Here is a 17,478-nt window from a genome sequence, read left to right as displayed (position 1 = left end):
CAGAGCTCAGTAACACAGATTAATAACTGATCATCACATTGATTTATCAGTCTACTCAGGCTTTAGAAGAGCTCAGTAACGCTGAGATTAATAACTGATCATCACATTGATTTATCAGTCTACTCAGGCTTTAGCAGAGCTCAGTAACACTGAGATTAATAACCGATCACATTGATTTATCAGTCTACTCAGGGCTTTAGCAGAGCTCAGTGACACTGAGATTAATAACTGATCACATTGATTTATCAGTCTACTCAGGCTTTAGCAGAGAATGTGCTGTAGATGGTTCTGTATAGAACCTTTTGATAAAGCACCAAAAACAGTGCTGCTAATATTTCGATGTCAAGCATGTAACAATAGAAGAACCCCTCTTGGTGCTATATAGAACCTGTCTACAGAACATTCTCCATCAATCTGAAGAACGCTTTCATGATGCAATGAAGCTTTTAATTATGCAAAGGCTTCTTTAAGTGTTCATGGTTCCATATAGAGCCATTTTCTTTGCTGAAGAACCCTTGAAGAACCATCTTTTTTAAGTGTGTACAGTACGAAGTGATGCATGAAAACCCTCCTATTAATAGACGTAGCTTTTTATACCAGGCGCATATAGCATGCTGCTACAGGAGCATGAACAAAACAGTGGGTTTAGAGCATGATGATTGTTTGGTGGGGCATTGCCTCTTTAAATGACCACTTTTTTTCTACAGATGTTCATATTATCATATAATATTCTGTATATGCTAGTTATTATATTGTATTCTATTGTATTATGCGACCCAGAAGGATAAGCTTAGAGAATGTGAGTGTATTATATTATATTATATTATCATATTATATCATAGTGTATGTCTCCTCAGACCAGCATTTGCATAGACATTCACATCTGTATATGTACAGATATTTGCGCATCTCTTTAAGCTTCTATCTTTATTCTATTTATTCTATTTTTATGTCATTTGTCTCTTAACTAAATAGTTGTTAACAGTCTGCCTGTCTGGTTTGTTTGCTGTGTGATATGTCATACGTGTGTGCACTCGCAAGTTATTTGGCAGAATAAAGTGATTCTTATTCTGATTCTGATACAGGGCCTGTTTTAAAGCCCTGCTAATAGGGATTACGATGAAAGTTCAACTATAGAGATGTTATTAAATACTATAATATAAATTCATGTCAAAACAATATAGTTAGTGACTGTTCATTGTATTGCCCTGCGATGGACTGACGACCTGTCCAGGGTGTATCCTGCCTTCCGCCCAATGACAGCTGGGATAGGCTCCAGCACCCCACCGTGACCCAGAAAGATAAGTGGTTTAGATGATGTATGTATGTATGTATGTTCATTGTATGTTAGTCCTGTGTGTTTACATGCTGTGCCTGCTATTTCTGTTCCTGCTATACATGGATTTCATCGTTCACCTCCTTGCAGTTCTGCCCACAACTAACTGCTGTCTAACTGCTGATGGAAATGACCTCTTAGCCACAGGGGCGGCCTCTGCCAGTCTTAATCTTTGTAATGATTCAAGTCTAATAAATCATTCATCGATCTGCATCCATGGCTGTGAGGCTCCCTTGTTTTAACTGGTTTCCTATAGGAGTTTAGGTAAGAAGTCTAAGGATAAGTGGTTGGTATAGTGTAGTGGGTAGCACCTCTGCCTCCTACGCTGTAGACTGGGGTTCAATCCTGGCCTTGGGCAAGACTCATAACACTACCTTTGCCTAAGTGATCAAATTTTAAGTCGATCTGGATAAGAGCGTCTGCCCAATGCTGTAAATGTAAACGACAGAATTAAATTAGGTTATATTATATTAGTTCCTGACCAGGTTTCAGCTTCACAAAACAAATGCATGCAAACAAATGTGAACGGATCAGATGCTTAAGCTATGATCTTTGACATGATTGACACTATGAATGTCACAATGAAAGAAACTGACCTGAAAAAAAACAGAGAGGTCCCCCTCTGTCACACTGCTTGGTCAGAAGCTCAGCCCTGATTAGCCTAAGATCTGTTTACAATCTGCAAACCCAAACTTAACCTGCACTGGAGCAGGTTAGACATGCAGCACTGGTTGCCATGGTGATGTAGTCCAGTAAAATATGATCGAAACTTTGTGAGACCCAGAATTAGACTGAACTTTGAGCTTCTTCCATCTTCCACCTTTACTTACAGTAAAGGAACTGTACATTTAATGCACAGTATATATTTTATGCATGGAAGGCATTAACTTTGTTTGCGAATGCTCTGTTGGTAAACCAATTTATAAACATCTTTGGGTCAGTTTTCCAGAAGGAGGTTAAGTCTAATAAATGAAACTACCGATAGTATGTCTAACCCACCCAGAAAGCTTTCTAATCTATCACTATATTCTAATATAGTGTAAGGTAATATATCGCCGCTGTCGGGACAAAACCTTGTGTCCCCAAAACGGTAACTTTACAGGAGAAGGGAAAAACATATTTTACTTTTAATATAAGTCAATGGAACCAGACTTTTTTCCAAGTCATTTTGGGCCGGTTCATTTTTAAATTATGTCAAAAAATTAAAAACGACAAAAACTGAGATAGAAGATTTTGTTCCAACAGCAACGATATATTATTACTGGGGGGTTGTTGAGAAAGCAGTATATTTGGCTTTGAGAGGATTAAACTGTATTAAACTGTCACTAGAGTGGTACCTCGCTTGTCTCTGGGTAGTTTGGGAACATAATTGTACCATATTCCATTGAAAATATATTTTACTTAAGTTGTATTGACTCCATGCATCATATCCTGACTCATTGCTTTCTAGTGTACTGTTCTGTTTTAAAATATTTGGTCATGAAAGGTATAAATATGCACCTTTTCCCTGGGACAAACCTGCCCAGGTACCAAGTTGGACCTTAGGACCACTGTTGGGGTAAAAAGTCCCAGATACGGACCAAAAGGCCTCTTAAAAGGCACATTAGGCAATTAATTTCTTTTATATCTAGTTTAAATATCCTGGAATAATAAAAATATGATGGTTTTAGCATTGGTATCAGCCCAAGTATATTTACCTGATACACCCTATTTGGAAAACTGCAGAGGGCTTGTCTGTTTATACTGACTGACTCATGTCAGTCATTTTATAAGACCCTCCCTTATACCACATAACTCCACCCCATCTTCATCTCTTTTTAGCTGTAAAATGTTCACTCAGTGTGTTTTATTGAGATGAAGAGTAGATTGAGTGTTTTGCACTCAGTTTTGACTTTAATGTTGCCTCAGAAATATTATTTACTAGCTAGCTATAGTGATAGAATTAGCTAACATTTTTAGCCCTCTTGCTGCTGCTTCATTGTTGTAGTTTAAATAATAATGCATTTATTAATCAAAAATGCAAAGACTAGAAATTATTTGACATATAAATGATACATTCTGTAACACATAGATGACACATTGATGCAAGATTCGCCAGGGGGCGCTTCTTACCCCAGGTAATGGGGCTTCTTTCCCTGATAGTAGAACTTTTAAAGATTTTCTTTTTTTTTGTGCTATAAAAACAGAACAGTGTGCAGAAAAACAGATACGATTTGGCTTTGTATTAAATGGACACTCTTCTTTTTCCCCATATTAATTCTTCCAAAGTCCATTTCAGGACTCCACTTCCACTTCATTAGGTGTACCACAATTACAATAAGATTGAACAAAGGAAATGTCTAAATGTCAAAAATAATAAAGATGTCTGGTGGTACTGACCAAACTATCAGTCAGCATAATAATTGTACAGTAATCATGAGCACAAGTCATTGGCTGTCAGTCACTGTAATGATGATTGAAATGTAATGATAATCTACTGGTGGAAGTGGCTCACCTGCTGTTCCTGAAGGAGAATATTTGTGGGAATAGCAGCCAGTGCCTTGTAGGTGGACTTGATCTTGTATGGCTATTAGAAGAAATGGTTGAAATTAATGTATTTTAGAAAAGAGTAAAAACTTCAAAAGCTCTGCATCTGCACCATATCTGTTTTAGCTCCCATGCCACTGAAAGCGTGATGATCTGCACACCAAACATGCACTTCAAAAAGGATATAGTGCATAACCCTGCCTGCCTGTTAGTAAGCTGGTGAGGATCATGTTTCCCAGCGATGTGTGCGGCCTTGGTCAAGAAACATGTCTAGTCGTAAAACGAATGCCTCTCTGCTCCCGTGGCCGTTAAGGCATGCAGGTAGCGTGCAGCAATGACACTCGAGAGCATGCATGGTACCTTTCTGCTTTTGCCGCCCCTGTCTGTACTGTCTGGTGTACCGTCACGTAGGGATGGGGAGGGTGAGGAACAGAGTGAGTAAGAGGGAGATGGAGAGAGCTGGCGGCTGGGGATCACTGGAGAGGGAGATAGGGTGTAGTGGTCTGGTGTTGGGGAGCGCAAGCTTGGTCTGGGAGAGGCGTCGGAGATATCAGGCGTGCAGGCCAGGCGCGTGAGGCCCACTGGCCCGGGAGAAGGAGACAGTTTGAGGGCTGGGGATGCTGAGAGGACTCGTTCTAGATCAAGGATTGCTTTTTTGCCGTTTTGCAAGTAGGAACGTGGGTTGTCTTCTGCTTGCTTCAGAATTGCAGAGGCTAAGATGTCTTTGGACTGTTGAGCAGGTTTGAGGTCAGGGATGGGAGAGGGATCGCGTGGCATGGACTGTTGTCCAGATATGAAGTCAGGGATGGGAGAGGGATCATGTGGCATGGACTGTTGTGCAGATTTGAGATCAGGGATGGGAGAGGGATCATGTGGCATCCATCTGGGCTTGAAATCTGAGGACAGTTCTGCTTTCTTCAGAACGGGAGAGGGTTCCTTTGATTTCTGTCCATGTCCTCGACTGGGGGGATCTAAAATGTTATATGACCCTTTTAAATGCTCTGCAGCTGGGGCTGCGGGGTGAGCACATGACTCTGATGAGGGTGTCTGACTCTCTGATCTGCAGCAGGACAGATGGCTTGATTTAGGAGACAGGGACCTTGATGAGGAGAAAGATGAAAAGAGCAAAGAGCTAGGGACTCTGGGCGCAAGAATCTCTTTAGAGACTGGCTTTGACAGGTGTCCCGGAGCATGTTCAGAAGGAGAGGAACTTGGCAAGGTCATTGAGCTGCTATCCTCGGGTGATGGAGTAACTCTACTGAGTGCAGAACTTCTTGAGTCCGGTGCTGAAGAGATGCTCACCTTGTTATGTTTCTTGAATGACATGGAAGGAGTGTTATAGATTATCCTTGGGGACTTTGGTCTTGCATTATGACTGGGCTCTGTACAAGCCATGCCTTTTGAAGCACAGTCCTTTGTAGACTCCATGGGGGCTATGGTAGAGGCTGCCGAACAGGCCTTGCAGGAGGACATGCTGGTGGGACTAATGGGCCAGCAAGGAGAGTAGGGTCTCTGTAAGGCAGGGGAAAGGATTGGAAGCCGACCCTTCCTCAGGATGGCCGTTAGCAAGGACAAATGGGTGGGTGGGGGCCTGTGGCGGACACGGGAAGACAGTGGACATGGTGAGGGGGCTTGCCTGTCACAACAGACTGTCTGCCCAGAGGAGCCCGGCATCTGTGCCAGGCTGGAACCCGGGGCAAGCGTGTGGCGCTTGATTCTCAGCACGGATGGAGTGAAGGCTCCTGATCTTACAGAGGAGCATGGTGAGACAGTCCCACTGAAGGGGACAGGGGAATCATAGGGAGATAACATTTGGAGGGCGGACCAGCTCCTGTCCTGATCCCAGCCCTCAGAGAGGATGGACTCCTTAGACGAGGCAATAGATGGGAAAAGGTCTACAGAGCTGGCTTGGCTCAGGACCTCCTCCTCTCTCTGGGGCTCACTGTTTAAAAACTGGCCGGAGCTGACCTCGGCACCCTCAAAAGTGTTGTGACAGCCTAGCCGAGAGATGTCGGACTGTTTGTTATCAGTTGGCTCCACAGCGATAAGCCTTGGGCTTGGGCACCTTATTTCAACCTGAGCCATGGCAGGGATAGGGGATGGGGTAAGAGCTGAATTATCAGTAGATTTGAGCTGAGAAGAAAAGACACAGGTGAAAAAGATGAAAAACGTTTCCTGCATTAGAATACATATTACAATATAAAAGTCCTTTGATGACGACTGCATGTGATATCAAGACATCAAACCATAAAGGGTTTGTTTAAAATGTATTGTCTCTGCTACTTTTCAGTTCACTATGCCAATTATTACCATGGGACACCATCTATCCTTTCTCTCTTTGTTATCCATTTCGAGGCTATTCTCATTCTCTTCATCATCATAAAGATATTTTTCAAAAATGTGTATATATAAGGAGACAACAGATACATCTCTAAGAAACAGGCAAAACTGTGGTGTCATCCTACATAAGAAATTTGTAAAAACCTCACTTTCCTTCTTCTGCAATAATTAGCTGATTGCCAAAAGCAGAAGTTCTGACTCTGAAACTCATTTGTCCTTCATAATTTGAGTAATCGGCATCTTTCCATTTCAGACTTCTCAGCAAATGCCATTTGGGGACAAGCAATGTCTGGGGTTTGTGCATCCCCTAAGGGTACAAAAACAAAGCGAAATCCAGACTGACCTGAATTTGAGGGTCCTTGCTCGTCTCTTGGGGCTCTGTGTCTTCCGAGTCTGTAACATATACAATCTCGGCCTTGTAAACAGCTTGGTCTGTCATGCTCCCTTCAGATGCCTCAGCGTCTCCTGAAGCCTGTCATGGGGACAGGAAACGTTTCTAAGCAACGTAGAATCTGACACGTCAGCCATTCCAGAGTGGACCTCAGTCACGAATGGCTATTTTCAGCACCTCAGCATCGCGAGGAGGGGAGTGCATGCGTGCCTCCCCCCCGCCTACACAACTTTTTTTTACCAGGAGGCCTGTCCCTCATGTACTGCTCACATGCAAGCGCACATGACACCCTGGATTGTGTAAGAGCTGGATGCTTTTTGCGTGTGAACGGTGCAGACTTAAGCCCCCTGCCCTGCCCTGGGACTTTATTCTCTATCACAATAAACAGCACTTAGGCTGATAAAGATAGAACTTCTAACAGGAAGCAATTTAGACAGTTACAACTTAAGCCTAAACTGTATTTTGTCTTATTCGAAATGTACTTGCACCATTATATTTTGGTATCAACAAGTGAAGAACAAGTTTTCTTCAAAAGTTACAATAACTTTTAATAAATTGTGATGAATATCTCAAGTACAAATGTGATATGGATTGAAAGTTTACAATATGAACTTTCTGTGTTTCAGAAGTTAAAGTCCCAGGAAACACAGTGTAAAATACTAAAAATCATGGTATGCTATTAAGACACATCGAAAGAAATACAGAAATATAATAAAGCATAGCTTAGAAATTGTTTATCAGACCTATCGGAGAACTGTCTGCACATGGCCTAATATTCTAATAAGCGCCCCTGATTGACACCCCATAATCCAACACTTCCAGCCTGCTACACACTTAAAAATGATGGTTCTTCAAGGGTTCTTTGGTAAAGAAAATGGTTCTATATAGCACCATGAACACCCAAAGAACTCTTTACATGATTAAAGTGTTCTTTGCATCATGAAAGGGTTCTTCAGATTGATGGAAAATGTGTGGAACGTGGTTCTACATAGCACCAAAAAGGGTTCTTCTATCGTTACAATGTCAAGCTTGTAATAATAGAAGATCCCTTTTTGGTGTTATGTGGAGCCCTTTTCAAAAAGGTTCTATATAGAACCATGTTCAACATATTCTCCATCAATCTGAAGAACCCTTACATGATGCAAAGAACCCTTTAATCATGCAAAGAGTGTTCATGGTTCATGGTTCTATATAGAACTTGCATGATTAAAGTTCTACATAGAACCATGAACAGTCACAGAACACTTTACATGATTAAAGGGTTCTTTGCATTGTGAAAGGGTTCTTCCTTTTTGAAAAGGGTTCTATATAACACTAAAAAGGGTTCTTCTATTGTTGTGATGTCAAGCTTGTAAACTTTTTTGGTGTTAAATAGAACCCTTTTTGAAAAATCTATATAGAATATTTTTTATTAAAGAACCCTTGAAGAACCATTATTTTTAAGTGTGTACTGAAGCACTGAAATGGGCTCTACATTTACAAGTGGTGTTGCAGACCACAGTGTGTCCTTTCATAAGGCAACATCTATAAGGTATGAATAACGTTCTTATTCACTTTGCGGCTGGATGTGCATCCAGGGGAAGCTGGAGTGGCCAGCAGAAAACAAGAACACTGAAATGGATGGACAGGTGAGCTAGCTTGATAGCTCAGTTATGCTGTCTAGGTCAGTGTTGGCTTGGTTGTTAGCTTTCTCTCAGTAAGTTTCTCTGACTTGACCTGAGGGGAGTTCAGTTTTATTAAAGCTGGGTGGGCAGGAGGAGCCACACCAGCCTTGTGATTGGTGAAGACACTGCTTGTATACCTATAAACTAAGATTAGGACCAGTTTACATGAAAAGAGGATCATTTTGGTAAAATTCATCAGCCATTTAGTCGTTGGAATGTTGAAAAGTTACTCACAACATACTTGACACATGTAAATTGTGTGCCCACAAGAGCAAGATTAACCTACATAGACCAAAAATAAAGATTTCGTAGTAACACTTTATTTGGAGTGGTCCTTTGTAGATGATTAATAAACTCTTAGTAGATTATCAGTAACACATCAACAACATATCAGTGAAGTAGCTGTAGTGAAGCATCTGAATACACTGAAGTAAATATCTTGTAGATGTTCTGTTGATACATTACTTACATTAAATAGATGTGTTGTTAATATGTTACTTCCATTACACAAACCTAACCTTACCAACCTTACACAACACCTAACCCTAACCCTGGCCTTAATCCTAATCCTAACCTTAACCTCAACCCAACACCTAACCCTAACCCTAACCCTGGCCCTAATCCTAACCTTAACCTCAACCCAACACCTAACCCTAACCCTCACCCTCACCCTGGCCCTAATTCTCACCCTGACCTTAACCTCAACCCAAAACCTAATCCTAACCCTAACCCTGGGCCTAATCCTAACCTTAACCTCAACCCAACACCTAACCCTAACCCTCACCCTGGCCCTAATTCTCACCCTGACCTTAACCTCAACCCAAAACCTAATCCTAACCCTCACCCTGGCCCTAATCCTAACCCTAACCTCAACCCAAAACCTAATCCTAATCCTCACCCTGGCCTTAATCCTAACCCTAACCGTAACTTTAACCCAAAACCTAATCCTAACCCTCACCTTCAGCCTAATCCTAACCCTAACCGTAACCTAAACCCAAAACCTAATCCTCACCCTGGCCTTAATCCTAACCCTAACCGTAACCTTAACGCAAAACCTAATCCTAACCCTCGCCCTCGGCCTAATCCTAACCCTATCCTTAACCTCAACCCAAAACCTAATCCTAACCCTCATATGTTTTTAACATGTTACTGAGAGTCTGTTGATTGGTTGTTTCATTTAAAAAGGACTCATCCTTAAAGTGTCACGAGTTTAGCTCCCCTTGGGGCTTTAAGAGTGAAAAATAATTGATTTGAAATGACAGCATGTGACTTCTAAAGGTTAAAGAGCATCAAAGTCACTGACCAACTGCAGTACTTCAGTGTGCAAAGCATGATATTTGTGAGGGGAAAAAAATAAATACATGACAACGAAAAAATCTGCTTCAGAATGGTGGTGAGTAAAGCTTAATCACAAAGCTTGGTTATGCTACATAAGTGCCCCTTACCTGTGGTCTAACTGACCCCTTTTCCCACGCTGATATTACCCTTCTCTCCGCAGGCAGCTTTTTCAGAATGGGCAGGAAGGTGAATGACTTCAGTTTGGTTGCAAAAACAGTGGAGACCTGAGCATAAAAACATGTTAGAACATTATCATGGCAAATTTTTCAAAGCAGATTAGTGCAGAGAAAAATAACACCTTTTCAACGGCCTCTAAATTAGATGCAAACGCTGTCAAATGAATCACCCCAGAGCACAGGAAATGTGTTTTCCTCAATGAAATTCAAGCATGTAAAAACAAAGGACACTAGATGTGCTGTTGCACTGGAATTGAGAAAGATAACGGTTCTCCCTGAACACTTTCCCATTAAGAGTCTCTAAATGAAAAGATTCAGTAACCTCAATTTCTACTAGTGTAGCCTTCCACACTTCCACACTCGCTGACATACTAATCAAAGAGTTGTGATTATGAGGTGATGCCACAGCCATACTTCACTACACATGATTTCAGAGTGAGAAGTGGATCCTAGCATGGCTCAATATTTAAGAATTAGATGATGGAACATATCGCTGCTGTCAGAACAAAACCTCATATCTCCATTTTTCAGTTTTTGACATAGTTTGAGAATGCCTGCTTTCCTTTACACTGTCTGTAAAAAAGGGATTTGTGAGTGTGAAGAACTGGTAACACTTTACTGCTGTTCATAAGGCTACATGACACATACATATCACTGCTGTCAGTACAAAACCTCATATCTCCAGTTTTTTAGTTTTTTACATAATTTGACATAAATTGTTGCCCTTTATATTGTGTGTAAATTTCATGATGAATGGACCAAAAGAAACAGCCCAAAATTATTTGGAAAGACGTCTGGTTCCATTGACTTACATTAAAAGTAAGGCATGTTTTTTCCTTCTCCTGTAAAGTTACCATTTTGGAGATACGAGATTTTGTTCTGACAACAACAATATCATATCTCATTTACAAAATCTGTTCTTTAAAGAACCATCAATAAAAAGGTTGGAGCCACATGTGGTTCTCCTATGGCACTAAAATATCTACAACTATATACTGTTAGAAATAAAGGTTCTGTTCAGGTACATTTTTCATTCATCAAGGTACAAACAGTGTTAATGTGCCCTCAAAGGTACAACAGTGGTTTTAAGGTCTGATTGTGAACGTTAAATAAGTTTCTCCAGGTGAAAAGTTCGTATTTGTACCTTTTCATAACCGAATGTTTTAAAACAGAACAGTAAAATAAAGGCCTGGAGACGAGACGGGAGTCAGTACAGCTTAGAACATATCATTTCAGTGGATTATGGTTCAGTTATGTTCCCTGACTAAAGGTACTGAGATGGACCCTTGAAGGAACCACCCCAGTGAGAGTTTAGTACCTTCATTTCTGAGAGTTTATCTAAAACTGTATCTAAAAAGGTTCTTTAGCTTATAACAATAACCGAATCTTTTTTGGTGTTATGGTTGGTGTTGTAGTTTAATGTTCTTTGAAGAACCATAATGGCAGGTTTTCCATCATAGAGAAGAAACGTTTAACCATGCAAAGGACTTTTTATTCTTTCAAACGATTCCTCATTCTCACACATTTACAAAATCAGTTCTTTAAAGAACCATTAATGAATTGTTTGCAGCCAAATGTGGTTCTCCTATGGCACTGATACAAAGAACTCTTTTTGGCACCTGTAGTTTTAAGACAGTGCCAAAAAGATGCCTATAGTCTTAGCAAAAGGGTCCTACATAGAACCAACTCTTTTAGAAATAAAGGTTCTGTGCTGGTATGTTTTTCATTCATAAAGGTACAAACAGTGTAAATGTTCCCTCAAAGCTCCAACAGTGGTTTTAAGGTCTGATTGTGAACCTTAAATAAGTTTCTCCAGGTGAAAAGTTCGTATTTGTACCTTTTCATAACCGAATGTTTTAAAACAGAACAGTAAAATAAAGCCTGGAGACGAGACGGGGTGTGTGGAGTCAGTACAGCTTAGAACATATCATTTCAGTGGATTATGGTTCAGTTATGTTCCCTGACTAAAGGTACTGAGATGTACCCTTGAGGGTCCCACCCCAGTGACAAAAGGGGAACTGCCCCAGTGACAGTTTAGGACCTTTTTTCTGAGAGTGTACACATAAAAAGGGTCTTTGGCTTGTAGCAACCTTTTTTCCATCTATTTAAAACTATCTTTAAAGAACCATATTTTCCATCTCAGAGTAGAACCATTAAACCATGGAAAGAGGAATAAATGTGTTCCAATGGTTATATAGTTAATAACCACTGCCTTTACTAACGAACCATTGACGTTCCCCCTTTTAAGGCTGTGGTGAAACATAACACCAGACTCAAACTTCAAGCTTGTTTTCTTGTCAAATACAGTCAATATCATAAGTTCTCTTCCAGAAAGTGTATGAAAAATAGCAAAGCTTCCCAAACCACAGCAGTTCCCTGCACTTTAAGTTGCTTTTTTATAAATACAGCTCCATCTCATCTCCTACAAGCCAGCCAATATCACCATTAGAATTTCAAGTTTCGCTTCAATAACCAACACCACAGAAACGCATACAGCAGCAAAATATGAGTTCACAGATAAATAATCAGACTGATACAGTAGTAAGGTCCCAGACAGTTTTTACCTGACTTCAGCACTGTTGTTCACGGCACCGTGACACGAATCACTCAAGCGAATATAGAATAGTTTACCTCGATTTATCTGTAAGCTCTTGTGCTTTAGGCTTGAGTGGAATGCAGGCAAAACAGAGACTCCATTCAATATGTATGAACGTGGGAAGCAAAGGCCCTGCCCAGTCCCGGGTCGCATCTACAAAAATGAGGCTGATTGTTGTTGGTCTGGCCTTGAGAAACAAGCATTTTTATGGTTATGTGAGCTTCTGCTGTTTATGGAAATGCAAACTCTTGTACATCTAAATGACCACTGTAATCAGAAAAGTCTGAAAGACTTATTTTATAACAATTCTCTTTAACCCTTTTTCACAGTAGCCATAAAATGCCATTTCCACCTGTTTGGAGGTGACTTAGTGCATTTTTTCTTCAGTATTGTTGGAATATATTCGGATAGAAATGTTTTTTTTATAATTAGATAGAAAGGATTTGATGCACAACATGGGTCAAAAGTGACCCCTGTGACTGGGGTGTTATTTTCTATATCTTTGCAATAAATTCATTTCATCATTCAGGATTCCATGAGTTATATACATGCATTAAAGGGTTAAATGCTGTTTATTCATTGTGTCAGTTGTGCAGGATTGTTTGATAAAGACCATCCCTCATTGCTCACTAGCAGCTCAACACAGTCACATTTCACATACAGAGAGAGAGAAAAGAGCCCCAGTTCATCTGATAACAGATTTATGGAGAAACATGTTTTATTTTATTATATTCATTTAAAATATCTGAGTTGATTTCCCCCAGAGGGTCATCAGTCAGAGATTAAACTGGACACAATCTTAACACCTTAAGACATCCATCCATCCACTCATCCATCATCTAAACCGCTTATCCTTCTGGGTCGCGGTGGGGTGCTGGAGCCTATCCCAGCTGTCATTGGGCGGGAGGCAGGATACACCCTGGACAGGTCGCCAGTCCATCACAGGGCAGACAGACAGACATACACAGTCACTCACACACTCACACCTAGGGGCAATGTAGCACGTCCAAATGGCCTGACTGCATGTTTTTGGACTGTGGGAGGAAACCAGAGTACCCGGAGGAAACCCACGCAGACACGGGGAGAACAGGCAAACTCCACACAGAAATGACCCTGGTCAACCTTAAGACATGATTCATTTCATTCATTTTGATTTTGCATGTTATCCACAGCACTTTCCAAGACTCGTCTCTTCTCTGCTGCCCCTTCATCCAGTCTAACTTAAATTATCTTGTTAGTTGACGTTACCTGTACCTGTAAATGTCAGCAAATGCTGTCAGACTGTTATCTTCATGTACAGTACTGTGCAAAAGTCAGGGACCACTATTCATTTATCTACTTCCAGACAGAACAGCCATTAAGCACAACATTACACAGAAGCCTCAACAACTAAATCTAATATCAGATGTTTGAGTGTTAAGCGTGCCCACTCATTTCCTTTATCACAGCTTCTGTTCTTTTCAGGAGACTCACTTTCAGTTCCACACTCAGACCATCCATATAATCACAGTTACAATTTAACCAGTCTATTAACCTTCCTCCACATCTCAGGTGTTCCATTTAAATGTTATAGTGCAAATGTCCTTCTAGTCTATCTCCTTTTCTCAGTGAGGTTCTTCTTGATCAGCTACACATCCTTTCAGACCCACAGCGCTGAGTCGTCTTCTCACAGTGGAAGGATGGACAGAAACACCTGTGGATGTTTTCAGATCTGAAGCAGCTTGATTTTCTCCTCTCTCTCAAAGATGAAAGTTTTAAGTGCTGTTTATCTGATGGGGGCAGTTTTGGGGTCTACCAGCTCTTCCAGGTGGTTATTAGGAGCCCCATTTTTTCTGGGGCTTTCTGAATTCCAGTTTTTGAAACCCCTGTTTTTGTTTTTTTCACTTACCCAAATGGGTTATCTTATAACTAATCACCTCAGAACTAATTCATGAAAAACAAATAACTTGTACTTAAAGGCCATTTCAGCTGGAAATTAAATAAACGAAGGGTGATCTCTGACTTTTGCACAGTACTGTAAAACCATCACCTTTCCTTTATGATTGATAGGAGTCTTAAACACTCAAATTATTTATCAATGCTAGTGTTTCCCCATTAAGGAGAGCTGTAAAGTCAGTGTGAATCGGAAATCACAACTCTTTCTCTTCTAAATAAGAAAGTGAAGCGTGGTCTCTGACTTTTACACATGTACGTTTTGTTGATTTTATCAATTTGATGAATTTAATACTTATGTGTAGCAGTTTTTACTGGAAATTAAACCAGTGAAAGTGGTCTATGACTTTTGCACAGTACTGTATATACTAAGGGTGGGAATCTCTAGGCACCTCACGATTCGATTACGATTCAGAGGGCTGCGATGTGGTTATAAAACGATTATCAATGCATCTCGATGCATATTTTGTTTTCTATATAGCATTTATATTTTCTCACTGTGTGAGCTCAAGTTTCGAGTTCAAGTTTCAAGTTTATTTGTCATTTGCACGACATGTCAGGACATGTATGCATTGAAATGCTTGTGGTGAGGCTCAGCTAATCACTCTACAGAAAGGAAATAAGTAAAAATTAAAATACAAGAAAAACCAACTGAAATATATTAAATATACACAAAATATACACAAAATATACACAGAATGTAGAGACAATATACATTTTAAAGTGACTAAGTGACTAAGTGTTATTGTTATTTAAAGTGACTTTTTTAAGCAAAGTATTTGTAATGATCCATAATGAATTTACTTCCAATATCTTTTTTAATAAAACAGATGGAAGTGATGTGAGTAAACTAGACAGCTCTCATTTAGTGCTCTTGTTCGGATGTGCAGTTACGGTGAAATAAGATCCAGTGTCAGTGGACATCCACGCAGCACATGTTACAGCTATTCTACCTGTTTTCTTTAGTGAATTTATAACTTCGGTTTTGGTCTCGTTGTAGAGACGGGGGGGTCGCTGTGTCAGTAAAGGATCCCTGATACCGGACGTGTGCAACATAGTGCGAAAGCCCTGTTACACAACGACTGAGAACCGGCGTGCAGACTGCAGGTCACATAGCAGCAATGTGTTATTCGCATTTATAAGCAGCGCAGTTGGTTTTGTGGTCTATTAAATCTGCAACGAGAGACTGTCACACACTAAAAAGTGGTGAAGCTGAAGTCGCTTCTCTTTCAAATTCTCCCGTTCCACCTTAAATGGTGCCGCATTTACATTCGGTGCCTCAGTCAGAATTTAAGGTGGAACGGGTAAATTTGAACAAAAAGCTGGAGAATAAGAAGCGACTTCAGCCTCGTAAAACAGTCGAACGCTGAGAGACATTTAACTGATCTACTTCTGAGGAAGAGTTTTCTGGCGGAGATGGGAGGAAAGCGGCTGTAGGCGAAGCTTAAAGCAGAGCAGAGTAAATCTGCGTTTTCGTTTATATTGTTTAGTCTATACTAGGACATTCACACATACTGAGACATACTGGACATTAAATGTTGCGGCTCCCAAGGTGGTTTGATTTTTGTTGAAAGGACAAAATGGCTCTTCTTATCATTTGTGTTGTGACTCCTGACCTAACCTGGCTTTAATGCAGAGGGAGCCAGTCGGATTTCTCACTCATCCAGCTGTGTCTTTGTTATGTGCCGCCACAGACTGTCCGGGCGCTGCACTTCCGCACTTCCAAGTTCCGCCTTTTGCGTTCCGTCAACATTACGCTATAAATTAAATATTTAGGAAAACGAATTTTGACATTTGTGAATCGATTCAGAATCGTTCACGTCCGAATCGATTTTTTCCCGCACCCCTAGTATACACATCCCTGACCTCATAATTACATTCCAGGCTCGTTTCCCAGAAATTGATTAAGCTTAAGTCAAGACTAAAAGGTTTTTTGAAGGACCACTGACCACTGACACTTCAGTTCAGTCCAAGAGGATAGAAATATTATAAATAAGATCTCCTCTTAATCTCATTTGCTTCTCCTAGATGTGAAGTCCTGAAAAACAGCCCTCAGATTTAGTCCCTTTGATCAGAACATTGTCTGACAGACAGCTTAAACTATTCTGTGTCTGACTCGGGTCTTAGTTCCATTTACTTCTTCTGTTTCTCATTTATCCCCAGAACTTCTTCAAATGTTTATGTTAATCTCCTCTTTTCTCGTAAGAGGAAATCACTGATGCTCATTAACGAGGCAGCTGAACACTGAGATATGGCTTGTTGTCTCACGGGGCCGTGCAGACTCCCTCAGCGGGGCGGGTGCTCAAAGTTAAACAGGGTCACGTTGATCATGGATCACTTCATCATCATACCTACAGACAAACCTACAGCATGACCTGATTAACAATCAGTCTTTCAACAAACCGCATCATTTTCAGTGATTCATTTTATCAGCTCCACTTACTATATAGGTGCTCTTTGTAGTTCTACAGTTACAGACTGTAGTCCATCTGTTTCTCTGATACTTTGTTAGCCCCCTTTTACCCTGTTCTTCAGTGCTCAGGACCCCCATGGACCCCCACAGAGCAGGGACTATTTGGGTGGTGGATCATTCTCAGCACTGCAGTAACACTGACGTGGTGGTGGTGTGTTAGTGTGTGTTGCGCTGGTCTGAGTGGATCAGACACAGCAGTGCTGCTGGAGTTTTAAACACTGTGTCCACTCACCGTCCACTCTATTAGACACTCCTACCTTGTCAGTCCACCTTGTAGATGTAAAGTCAGAGACGATAGCTCATCTGCTGCTGCACAGTTTGTGTTGGTCATCCTCTAGTCCTTCATCAGTGGTCACAGGACGCTGCCCACAGGACACTGTTGGCTGGATATTTTTGGTTGGTGGACTATTCTCAGTCCAGCAGTGACACTGAGGTGTTTAAAAACTCCAGCAGCACTGCTGTGTCTGATCCACTCAGACCAGCACAACACACACTAACACACCACCACCACGCCAGTGTTACTGCAGTGCTGAGAATGATCCACCACCCAAATAGTACGTATCACATGTATCATAATCTCCTAAAATAATCTATAATATTTTTCATAATAATTTTTTATTTTTCCATAATACTCATGTATCTTATTACTTTAACTCATTTTCATGAGGGACACTCCCACTCCCACTTCTAAAATGACTGGAGCCTT

The 17,478-nt window shown here is 40.8% G+C and overlaps 1 protein-coding gene across 1 annotated transcript in view; it reads right to left on the bottom strand.

Annotated features, from left to right (window-relative positions):
- LOC118810024 (muscular LMNA-interacting protein) overlaps window positions 1-17,478 on the bottom strand; it is an 85,447-nt gene that overhangs the window by 48,532 nt on the left and 19,437 nt on the right. Inside the window, exons 2-5 of the mRNA XM_036573542.1 lie at window positions 9,703-9,819; window positions 6,546-6,674; window positions 4,223-5,995; window positions 3,831-3,902 (exon numbers count right to left, since the gene is read on the bottom strand). Of these exons, the coding sequence (XP_036429435.1) occupies window positions 3,831-3,902; window positions 4,223-5,995; window positions 6,546-6,674; window positions 9,703-9,819 (2,091 nt within the window). The remainder of the gene's footprint in view (window positions 1-3,830; window positions 3,903-4,222; window positions 5,996-6,545; window positions 6,675-9,702; window positions 9,820-17,478) is intronic.

This window comes from Colossoma macropomum, unplaced genomic scaffold (assembly GCF_904425465.1).
Source record: "Colossoma macropomum unplaced genomic scaffold, Colossoma_macropomum, whole genome shotgun sequence".
NCBI classification, from domain to species: Eukaryota; Metazoa; Chordata; class Actinopteri; order Characiformes; family Serrasalmidae; genus Colossoma; species Colossoma macropomum.
This window is presented reverse-complemented; position numbering and strand designations above follow the sequence as displayed.